The sequence below is a fragment of the Microtus oregoni genome, unplaced genomic scaffold (genome assembly GCF_018167655.1).
Source record: "Microtus oregoni isolate MIOR12 unplaced genomic scaffold, Mior012 000001F_ref0000356, whole genome shotgun sequence".
Taxonomy (NCBI): domain Eukaryota; kingdom Metazoa; phylum Chordata; class Mammalia; order Rodentia; family Cricetidae; genus Microtus; species Microtus oregoni.
In genome coordinates, this window is record NW_024543060.1 from 16,955,882 (window position 1) to 16,968,289 (window position 12,408).

At 42.8% G+C, this 12,408-nt stretch overlaps 1 protein-coding gene across 1 annotated transcript; it reads right to left on the minus strand.

Annotated features, from left to right (window-relative positions):
* Positions 1 to 2,885: 2,885 nt before the first annotated feature.
* Positions 2,886 to 11,641, minus strand: Fam216b (family with sequence similarity 216 member B). Its single transcript, XM_041673939.1, has 4 exons — positions 11,576 to 11,641; positions 9,617 to 9,732; positions 7,879 to 7,999; positions 2,886 to 5,944 (listed from the first exon to the last, which is right to left on the minus strand). The coding sequence occupies exons 2-4, from the start codon at positions 9,713 to 9,715 to the stop codon at positions 5,760 to 5,762; spliced, it is 405 nt and encodes a 134-aa protein (XP_041529873.1). The 5' UTR covers positions 9,716 to 9,732; positions 11,576 to 11,641; the 3' UTR covers positions 2,886 to 5,759.
* Positions 11,642 to 12,408: the final 767 nt, after the last annotated feature.

The following is a 12,408-nucleotide window of genomic DNA, read 5'->3' on the forward strand; positions in this document are numbered from 1 at the left end:
CAGCATTTAGTTTATCATGCCTAGCTCTGTTCTGCCCTGCTATAGATCCAACACAGTTTCTTTATTCATTAACCAATAAAAGCAACACATAGACAGAAGGCCTTCCCATACCACCACCCCTTGTCATTTGCATGGTCTCCTGGCCTCTACATACCCCTCCCATATAAATACACATAAGGCAAAATTAGAAGGCAGGATTGCATATGAGAGAATGTGTTATCTCACTTAATAGTTTCCATTTCTATCCATTTGTCTTCAAGCTTCATTTTTCTTTATGGTAGAATAAAACTGTGATGGGTGTATATAGCACTTTCTTCTTAGCCATCCACCTGCAGAACACCCTGAACAGTTAACGGTGTCAGTTGAAGTATTTCAATTGTCTTCCTGGTCTCAACCTTTTAAAGAAGAAATTTGGTCTGGTGAGATGGTTCACTGGGTATAAGCATTTTCTACCAAGCCTGAGGACCAGAACTCAAAGCCCGATACTCACATATGTGATGGAAGACGAGACACACGCTCTCTCTCTCTCTCTCTCTCTCTCTCTCTCTCTCTCTCTCTCTCATACACACACACACACACACAGAAAGACAGACAGACAGAGATAATCTTAAAAATTAAAGGAAGTCATTCCTTTCTCTAGAACTTTTATAGATTCTAGGCAGTTCTTAGGTGCTCTCAAATGTAAGTTTCACGAGGCAGGAAGTTCGTTGGTCCAGATCATGCTGCCATATCCCAGTGTGCAGCCCTGTGTAGTAAGTTTAGTAATTCTCTGGACCTCTCTGAACTGTGGTCGTCAGTAGCTGCAGAGGTTCCCGTTTCTGGCCTGACTAAGTCCATGGTGTGATTGGCACACTATGATAGCTTTAATGTGGAGAAAAACACACAAGCATCCTCTAGAGGTAGACAGACATTGATTTCCAAAGCAGGGATTGATTACACTTCAGGCGGTGAATTGATTTAGGGAGAAAAGCAGAGTCAATGAGGCTGATAAAATGGTTTCTTCTGTAAGTTTTTTTTTTCTATATGGTTTCTTCTATAAGCACGGATGCAATTAGGAACTCATTTCACTTGAAAAGATGCAGAATCCTTGGACCTTTTCCTCTGGCCTTTATCACACATAGGGATGAATTCTGAAAACAGGACGAGGGTTCACTCTAGAGGAACTGTGTTGTGTAGTTAGTAATGCCTGCTCCAGGGAAACAAAAGCATCTTACTGGATACAGTGCTGTGCTATAGCATGCCTTGGCTTTTGAATCATAATAATAGGCAGTTTATTCATATGGGATATTGCTGGTTATCAGGGAGATATATTTTCCTCACCTGTCCCTCAACATCTCTTCCATCATAAAGCTTCTACCCCTCATTTTAAAAATCAGATTTATCAGGGAAAAATTTATCTCTTCTGGGTTTAAGCATATTATTATTTGAGTCACACCTTAAATATAAAACGCTGTTCTACTTCACTCTTCCTTAGGTATTAAATACCAGGGATGTTATCTCTTATACTCTGATTAATTGAGCCTAGAGGGACACAAGAATTTGCATATTAAAGCATCATCACTAAGTCTGCTATACGGATTAATATTCTGATAAATACTATTCTAACTGTATACGTTACACAGGAACAAGGCATGAATTATTAAATGTCTTCCATTTGCTTGCTGTTGTTTCTCCTCCACAGTGTGTTGGGAGTTTGAAAACAAACTTCAAGAGGGCCGTGTGGGCCGGCGCTGTAGAACGGGTGCCTTCAAAGATAGCTAATTCTCTAACTAGACTGAGTGACCAGAAATTAGCTTAAGAGTGCTCTGGGTAGATGTGGCCAGCAGTGGGACAACGGTGAGACAGCTTCCTGCAGAGTCTGCTTCTGATTGCATTCCTCTGCTGATGCTGAAGAAACGAAAGCAGGAGAAATGGCCCCACCTCTTGCTTATTGCTACAAGGGGTGAAGTAGCCAGGACCGTGCTGGAGAGCGCACCCTGGTGGTGAGAACAGGGGAGAGCTGCCAGGCTGACCAACTCTGCAACTACCCAGACCTAGACCAGGGTTATGTTAGCCCTCTCCAACATCCACCCCATCTGTGATCCCCTGGAGGTGATCTGGGTGGGGGTGGGAGTTGGTGCAGCAAACCCAGAGCTGCAAGATCTCCATGACAGAGCAACAATGGGATGTCCAGGAAGAGTCCCCATGAGGGCCCAGCGTCAATTGTGCTGCAGAGACCAGGGATGAATGCCTGCATGTAATACCTGCGTGCAAAATCTATGGCTAAAGGGGTTTACTGCGTGACTCACTGTGTCACACCATAGCTTCCGTGATGAGATCCTCCCTTTCTTCCTCCTCACCTTTCTGCTCTTAAATTTTGTTTTAATTTTTGCGGGGAGGGAAATGGTTGAGTTTGGGAAAGATGATGTGGAGACATGATATGCAAGAGACAAAGAATAAATAAAATGAAAGCTAAAAGAGGATATGCAGTACAGTGGTTAGAGACATATCTCTTGATTCTGTGTATATTGCAGCAGGCTCTATTGGGCTGGGTTTTTTTTCTTTCTCTTTCTTTTTTTTCTTTCTTTCTGTAATGAAGTATCAGAGACTGGGAACATCATCTTTAAAAGTATTATTTTTAAAGAACACATTTTGGAGACTGCAATTCTAAAAGTGTGGTGTTCATTCTGGCTCTAGGGTCCCCTAGCTACACCACCTCATAGTAGCTGGCATCGTGGAGTGGGAAAGAGAAACATGACAAACAGGGAGAGAGAGGAGGGAGAGAGAGAGAGAGAGAGAGAGAGAGAGAGAGAGAGAGAGAATGTCAAATAGGGAAGCCATTGAGAATTTGAGCATATTCAGGGATCAACACTTTCATTTCAAAACAATTAGTGAGTATGGTTTATTGGGCATAAAGTTTTATTTCCACAGTCATCCATTAAAGAATATACAATTGTCTAAGAACACTTGAATATTTACAAAATGGTCACTCACCAAGAAGCAAAAGGAAGTATCAGAATTGCTATCTTATGACTGCTGGGTTTTGTGATGGTCTTTTATAAGAATTACCTGGGGTCTCATAACAGCCACATCAGTTCCCCTGAGAGTGATGCCTCCCACAATTCCCCATAAATCTGTGAGGCTCCACACTGCAGTGGTTCTGTCCCACCTCCCCACATCAGCACAATGAGGAATAAACTCCAGCCAGGGGTCCCATTCAGTACAATCAAACAATGTCAGGACCACAACACAAGGCATCTTCCTAACTATTTCCAACAGAGACAAAAGGATAATTAAAAGACAGAACTCCTGTTCCCTTAGCAATTGTTTAGGATTTATATCAAGAAAAGAGTGGGGAGCACATTCTGTCCCCAACTGTCTTGACGATTATAAAAAGGAAACCAGCGTTATTCAGCTTTTTTATCTTTTGAAAGTTCTTGGCTGCACCGCTCTTGCCTGCATCTCGGATGAACTCCTGCTCACTTCTCCCTGACAACCACTGCCAGGCCTCCCCAGTGGTGTAGCTTCCTGGGACCCTTGAAGCATTATCACAAAGCCAGAGGCCAGTTAGTCTGACTGCAAACTTTGAAAACGTCAATATTGTTCAACAGGTGTTATTTGTTGATTGTCTTCAACAGTCAGGGTCTCTTTCAGATGTTAGCAATTTTAGGTAAAATAGTTCCTTGATCTCCCCGTGTTAATAGTGGTCATTGTGAGCGACAGCAGCGGAGTCTCCAACTAGAAGCAGTAGGGTTACTAAAACCTTCGTGTGTTCTTTCTACCTCTTTGATTATCTTTCTTAGTGTCCTTTTCAGTGAACATCTTTCTTTCAAGCTCCCTAACCTACCACATCTTTCCAAGCTTCAAGTGTGGGACTCTAGCTGAATGGGGAGCATTATCCTCTCAGAAGGGGGAACCAGTGAGAAGGGCTCCTGCACCAATTTACATCTATTAAACCCGTTTGTCCTTCTTACGAGCCCTTGACATTCACCTGCGCATAGGATTGATTGTAAAAGCCTCTGTCAGAGAGACGTGCTGCTGAGGTCTGATGCAGGGTCGCAGCGCTGATGCTCTGTGTTTGTTATTCTTGCTATTCGGTGCAAGGAGCTAATGCTTACTCAGCAGGCGCCTAGGCCAGCCAAGTCACAAAGTCCGTGCTGAAAGCACATGTCAGCAGTTCCTGGAGATAAAAGGCTCAACGTGGTAGCAGGAAGGTTAATATCGACGGGTAGGGCTGCCACCATCCTCCACCTCTTATGAGGATTCCCTCACAGTTCACCCCAGTTCTATGGGATTTTTAGAAGCTACCTAAGAATCCCTAATTTAATAGCGTCATCTGCAGAGAATGCTTGAGTCAGAATCAGGGTGGTCAAGAAGCTTCTCCATGATTAGGCATATTGTCCCTTAGTCCCTCCACATTGACCATGGGCAGTATGAGCCAGAGCAGCATCTGGTCAAACGTTGTCCTGCTATCCCAAGTCTTCCTGGTACACGCATGGGACAACCATGCCCCTCGCTCCACCCAGAAAAGTCAGACAGAATTATACGCCCTAAAATATGGCTCTTTAGAAGCTTTTGACTGATTTCATATCTTTTATGTTAATGGCTGCAAAGAGAAGGCCTTATCAAGGATGGGTTTTTGATTTTTGTTATTTTAGGTTTGGACTGGAAAGGGGGTGTGGTAGAATTGTCCCATCTTCTTTTCAGACAAATGCTCCATCTCCCTTGTGAAGTAAGTTCTAACTCAACAATTTCTCACATGGTGATAGTCATTGGCTGACATGAATGGCATTTTAAAAAAAAATAGAGACAAAGAAGTGACAGTTTTTAATTTGCTTGTATAGGATCACTAATTTTTGGCACACACACAGTTAATAGAATAATTGGTGAAGAAAGTCACTATTAAACATAACAAATATGGCACGGTGCCATTTGTAGAGAAATCTGACTGCCTGTTCCTTGTTATTTACTTGTTTACACGGCCTTGTGCGAGTTCTCAAGATCTTCAAAGACAAGCCTTGTGATCCATTCTTTGGGGCTATTTTCTGTTCCGCTGAGAGTGTTTGTTGCTGCCAGGGGCGGATGTGTGCATGAATTACCTTACCCATGTCAAGGCCAATTACAGCTGTGTAGACTCAACCTGGCAGCACCAGACTGATAAACACAAATTTCAAAAGGACACAAAGCAGATTAAGTCAGGAACCAGAAACTGCAGGACCAGAGTGAATATTATTGCCTGGTATGGATGAGGGTAGGAAGGGGCACGTGGCATTTGTCACTAACACTGTGACTCCAGAAATCTCCAGAATCAGTATTGGCTGTGTGGGTTGGTTATTTTCAGAAGTGCAATGGGCAGCTTGCAGGAAGCGGTCACTCAGGGATAGAGGTTCGGGCACTTGTCCCCTTCTACTGTCCTGCGGACTTCACTGGGACTTTGGAACTCAAAAGCAGCCTTTACTTTGAAAGCTTTGGAAGTCCCTTTATTTCATAGACTACGTGTGGTAAAACTTGCTTATTATGTACGCTATAGCTTGCAAATCTCCTATCTTCTTCTTGTTTGTGCTGTTTATGTGAAGATGGGATGATGTGTAGGTCTAGAGGCCCTATTAGTAATCTATTTATTTATTTATTTGGTTTTTCGAGACAGGGTTTCTCTGTAGCTTTGGAGCCTGTTAGTAATCTTATCTTCATTGTCATACAACAAACACACACCAAGCGCCTACTAGGATGCTGGGAATACACCTGTGAGCTGCCTATTTTATAGATTATGGTCCTGATGCTCAGCGTGCTGCGCTGGAGGTCCTTGGTCCAGCTCTAGACTCTGGTTTTGTGGGCCGGCATTTTCTTTGTGTGGCTGAAGAGTTTCGGAGAACGGCACTTGGAGGAGCTGCCTTGGCTGAGGCTTGCATGGTTGAGTGCCTAAGTAAAACAGCACAAGACACAGCCTCCTGCCAAGTGATATAGCCTGGGTAAAGAAATGAGAGGAATTTCAAGGTCAATATTTTTCTTTGAAACATTTAGTGAGTCTTTGTTTTATGCATATGAGTGTTTTGGCTGAATGTGTGTAGGTTGACACACGTGTGCCTGTTGTTCCCAGAGGCCAGAAGTGGGTGATAGCCCTCTTAGAGCTGGGCTTGCAGGTGATTAGTAGCCAATAGGTGATGGGAACTGAACAGCAAGTGCTCTTAACCACTGAGCCATCTCTTCAACTCAACAATTTTATAGAACAAAAATATTCTCAAAGGTGAACAAAAGTTCTACTTCTGTGATTAGCATGCCTTGGTTATGCTATCCTTGGGGACAGGAAGTGTTTATTTCTAATGTTTTTCTTCAATGAACATGATACTTAAGTGTCACTGTCAACCTGAACAACCTAGATAACCTAAATATTGAGGCACACCTTGAGGGTATATCTGTGAAGGTTTTTCTAGAGACAATTAACTGGGGGAGCCCCATCTTGGATGTGGGTGAAAACTCACACTCTTTTGCTCCCCTTCTTCCTGACTGGGATGTGAAAAGCTGTTCTGTTTCACGCCTTCCCTGTCATGATGGACTGGCACCTCTAGAAACCTTGAGCCAAAATAAGTTCTCTCTAGCCAGAGTGGTTTCTATAAGATCGTCCGTCACATGAATGAGAAGAGCTGAGTAACACAAGTGATTATAGTCCCCGGATAGCTTGTCAAGACATTCGGAAAGAAACTTGAGTGATGCTTAGCCTTCTCATGAAACTTCTCCTAGTTATCAAAGCTTTCTTCAACCCAGAGAAAGATAACATCTGGTTTAAAAGATAGATATGTCTTTCAGTTTCTCAAAGCACCATCATCCCTGTCCCCACTAAATTCTCTGAGTCCATGTGCTTTAAAAAAAAAAAAAATCCCATTATAATTCAGAACTCTATTCTCTTCAAAGGCCTTCTGAATCGGAAGCCCAGAGAGCAAGGCACAGGAATCTGCACTTTAATAATATGACAGATTTTATGAATGCCACTGAACGCCTCTGCATTTAAGTTTATTGGTTTCCTTGGCAGAAGGGGCTTCCACTGTACTTCAGACAATCTTCTGTAGTCAACAAACCTCAAGTCCTTGTTTTCTAGTTTTTTTGACCCTGGTAAGGTTATTTAACTCATCTGGATTTCAGTCTTCTTCCTGAATAGGGAAGACTATGCAGTAGAGGAGGTGATCAACTAGAGACATTTCTGTAAGATAAAGGAATTAACAGCAATGAAGCCTTCCAACAGGTTGATGCTTGTGGTGTGTTCGTGTCTTTGGAAACCATGGTTTCATCTGTGCTTTGTAATAATCTGAGTGAATTTGGTAGAAAGGGAGAAAGAGCAAAGTATGAGCAGATAGAACCATGGGCTTTGGAGAAATCGCCGACTGTCTGGTCTGAAGACCTCATTGACCATGGCCGGTTGAATGGTCTTCATCAAATTACACAGTTTATGTGCGGTTCTGGTTCTATGACTATATTGTACATAATGCTCTTGGCAGGGTGCATGGGCTATGTCAAATGCTCTAACATGTAGTTATCACTGTTGGGAGTAAACTGTCTTTGATCTTACGCAAACAGTAAGGAGGGGAGCCCTTGTCCGAGCTTGTGTTAGCTTTCCAAGTCCAGTGTATTGATCTACTAGATCAAGTTCATATAAATCTCAGAGAATTGTTAACATTTTCTAAGAATCCATACTCTAATTTCTTTAAACCCTCTTAATTCACCTATAAAACTTCCCTCTCTATTGTCAGGGATAATCATTTTTGAACTTGGCTAGCCAACCATGTTGGTAAAATAGGTCGGCAGAGGCCATCCTTCTTGGATTATTTATCCGGAGGGGTGACTTCTGGCTGTGATGAATACGCACCCTGCTGATAGGCCTGGTTCTGGGAAGGTAGTTAAACTCACCCAGCTGCTGCTTGTACCCAAGGCTGTGGATGTACCGGTTCTGCAGGGCCTTCCACTGGGGCCTGGAGTCATAAATCCTCATGATGCTGTAGAAGTAGCACCGCTGCCCTTGATTTAGGTCCTGTTAGAACGAGGAGGTGACTGATAAACCCCTATGTAATTACAAGTGTGACGCGTCAAAAACTAGTGACCACAGGAATAAGATGCTTCTCTTAAGGTGACACAGATTTTTATGGGACATGAATAACCAGGAAATTTCCATTCACCATTCGTATAAATCATCTTCTCCTTGTTTGGATGGTGATGAAAACAGGGAAGGAAAAGGTTCTAGGTTCTTTAAATCATAATTTTATGCCGAGGGAGATGTAAAAGCTTCCAGGATGAGACTTTTATTGATCCTTATTGAGGAAAAAAAGGCTGTGGGAATCTACTCAGAGCCTGATGGGTGGAGGCTTCCAGATAGCTGAAAGGTTCAGTGGAAAGTTCCCAGGAAGGAATTAGGATAGAATATCAAGTGGGCGATGGGCTAAGAGATCAACATTGGCAGGAAAAGGCGGGCCATGAAAACAGAGGAACCAGGCATGGTGGTACATGCCAGCACTTGCGAGACAGGGGTCAAAGGAGCAATTCAAGTTCAAGACCAGCCTGTTCTACCAGTGAGTTCCAGGACAGCAGGGTTACATGAGGAGTGGGGAGGCAGAAAGATCAGACATTCAAAGTCAGCCTTAACTGGGCTGCATGAGACCCTGTCTCAAAAGTAAAGGGGAAAAATTTGACAATGGCATCAACATTCTACAAAAACCAAGTTAAATAAGTTTATCTTGGATATAAAATACCCCAGAGACAGAAATTTCAAAGCCAACTGAAAACCAAGTGGAAACCCTGCCCTTACCCTGTTACATGTAAACATAGGTTAAGGCAACTTACCGGTTAGACATTCTGTGGGGGACTGGAATCTGAAGTCTGTGAGACAAAGTGTTTTTTAAGTCTAGGGCCTTTAAATTTGATATTAAAAGAAAGCCCAGAGTAAAAATAGCAAGGCCAGGAGCCTCACAATGCAAGAATCAACCCCCTCTCAGTTTTTCTGTATTATATATGCTTTATAAATTTAAAGAAGAGGATAGATTTCATTCCTGAGTAACTAATTCCATCTTTCACATGATTACAGAAAAGGCAACGTGAAAATTGCTAGCCCACTTTAACACCAAAGCTCCCCGGTACAATGGGAATTTCCCTTGCATCAGGTAAAAATCCTGAAAATTACAGTTTTTATTTTATCAAGAAAAACTATGCCTATTTCTTTACCTGTGTTGAGAACTTTAACTATCCTAAATGAAAAGTCAGAGGCAGGCTACATTTCTGATATTCTTACATGGTCCCCTATCTTTCTTGGAAGAGATGGGGAAAAAAGTGAAATTGTTAGAGCTCCTATGTGAATGGCTATAATTAGCTCGGTGGGAAAGCCGCTGACAACATGAACAGGAAGCCACGATGTTGAAGTTGCCAATGAAGTGCGCTCCCACGGTGGTGGGACAGCCACGCAGGCACGCAGACTGCTTAGCCGACTCCACCACTGGGGGTGTTTAGGGTTAGGCTGTCCCTGCGCGCCTTCATTTACCCCTTCAGCAGGTACTTACTGCGGGTCAAACAATACTCTCCTCCTACACATACAGTAGAAAAAAGTCCTCAACCCTCCAAAGAGAAAACAAGCCTTCCCTTCTGGAACAGGATTTCGCACCTTCAGTAGTGGGTTGTCAGCAGCAGAGGCAGGGACTCGAATGCGAGGTATCTGTGGAACATTCCGGGGCTTGTACTGCCTTTTCAACTTTCTCCCCATGTTTCTTTGTCTTGTATCTTCAAAAAAGAAGAAACATAGACTCAGTTTTCATTTTGTTTAACCAGCTTTGGGGATGGACCTAAGACAGTAAGCATATAAGCAAATTTTTTTTCCCAAAGACTATTTCCTCCTATTTCCTATTAAGTAGATGTCTTCAGTCTGCTAGTTACCGTCTTTCCTATCCTCCGCTCTGTGATGGAAGGATCATCCAGAGCCCTTGTCTTCCTGCTTCTCTGTGTCCCGCTGGATGTCTTGTAGAGACATCCAGCATACAGCAGTTACTTCCTCACAATCTCAAATAGTGCTGTGATCTTACCTGGTTCTAAAAGAAGTGTCTGTCTTTGGGTGTTTGGGGGGAAAATTCAAATTGGAGAAGAAAATAAGATTATCCATCCTCAACTATTGCTAACATTTGATTAGTTTCCATTTATTTATTTAGCTAGTAAATATTGTATTTGATTTTAGGAAAGGGGTGAACACAATACAGATATATTATGAATCTTCCTAGGTTATTAAATGTTCCCTAAAATATAGCTGCTAACAGAAACAAAGTGTGTCCGTTTCTTGCACACTTAGATCTGTGGTTTTATACCACCACGTTACACAATAAACTGCGATTCCACCACGTTTCTCTCCCCTGCCTGATAAAGGTCAGAAGGAAGGACGTCCCTGCAGGGATGGCATCCCCATTCTCGGTGCAGTGGGGTTTAGAATCTAAGGTTTATCCAATAAAGAAAACCAAACAGCCTGAGAAGAGTGTGTTGGTTAGGGTTGCAGAGGCCAATAGAAACCCTGGGCATTTTCCTCTCTGCTCGCTCCTCCGCCCTTCACCAGCACAGATTACAGATGACAGAAAGAAAAGGCACAGCAAACGAGTGTAACAACTGACCCTCTAGACACGGCAGATTGTTATCAATATCTCATCGCTGGCTAGCTAGAGAAGAGAGCCTGGAATAGTGGCCACACAGCTTTAGAACCGGCAGACCCGAGTTTCTTCCACTAATTATTTGACTCACTAAGGTCATGGGTGTAGAGCTCTCAATGCATGCCTGTGTCCTCTCTTTCTACCTGCCTCTAGTGAATGCTCATGCACGCACACACACAGGGGCATCACACACACACACACACACACACACACACACTGCTAAAAATAGTTCAATAGCAAGGTGTGGTGGTGTACACTTTTAATCCCAGCACTTGGGAGCCAGGGGCAGATAAGTCTCTGTGAGTTCCAGGCCAGGCTGGTCTCCATAGAGAGTTCCAGGAATATAGTGAGAGACCCCGTCTCCAACAACAAAAATCTCAATGCATGTGGGAATTCTGATCGGCTCAGATATGAGATCTAGCCATGGGGATCTTCTATAGCTGAAATGTATTAAAGAAGGATCAGTCAGCATCTCTTTGTGTTCTGTTCCCAAGGCATAAGCCCATAAGTGAAACTGTGAATACTCTATTTAATACTGCTTTTATTTAGTGGGTACCCTGGGATCTGTACCAATCAAGACACACTCTTTGCATGCTCCCTCTGATTGAAACCTACATTATTTCCTGCACTCAAATCATTTCAATATCCCTCCTCCCATTTTCCAGGTCTGCAGAGCAAAGAATAAATATTCTTCAAAGCTAGAATGATTCCTTCTGTCTTCAAATAGCGTGAGGAAATGACAGATGATGTTTCTTGTGGCAACAGCTCACGTATGCTTTTTCTCGGGCTGTTGCTGAAGAAATGTGTCTTACCCATTCACGTGGCCTACACAGGATAAAGTTTGATTAAAATGCCTGGAGAATGCATGGGGAAAACAATCTACAAGTTAAATGAAATCTGAAACCCAAAGACGGATTTGCTTAAAAAGAACTTACCTTATATTGTGGGTCCTTGTTTTAAATGCTAGCATCCATACCCAAGGTAGTCTTCTTGCAGTGTTCTCTAGCCATGGAACAGTAGCAGAAACCCAGTGTGTTGATAAACTAATATCCAGGCAACACCACGAGCTGAGACAAAGGACTGGGGAAGCTTGGTTGCATGTCTTTCTGTTTCTGGGTGAGGCTTTTGTTGCTGTTTGTTGTCCTAAGTTTCACATCTGATGAAGGATAAACCTCTAAATCTATCATATCTGCATTATATGCAGGCATTGAAAAAAGGCATTCATGGAGATAGATGTTAAGGATTAAAGAGAAAGAAATTTATTAGTGCAACAGGTCACTCCGTGTGTATTCCCCAAATTTGGAGTCAGAAACATCCATTCCCCTTGCTCAGAATGGGGAAGGAATGGTTCCTACACATTTAAGGCAGGAATTTGACTGTGATAACCTATGGAATCAAATCATAATTCAATACAATGGCCTTCTTCATACTTCTTGTGGGGAGTAAGGTATTCTTTATGCTCCTGTTGGTTAAAAGCTACGTACGTGGAAGAAGATATTGCCCACACTGACCCGCCTTTCTCTGATAATTGATGACATTATTACTTCTCAAGAATCCTTTCTCTGGGACTATATGAGGGGTGTGCCAAGATGAAAGACCAGAAGCAGGTTCCATGTGATGCCAGGATTGAGAAAAGGTAGATGAAAAAGGGAGGGACGTTACGCAAAGAGAAAAGCGTAGAAGGGCAAGGGCAGGAGGGAGCACAAAGGGATTCAGAAACAGCTGGATAGGCTGAAGATATGCAAAGGCTAAGCAGCAAAAAGCGAAG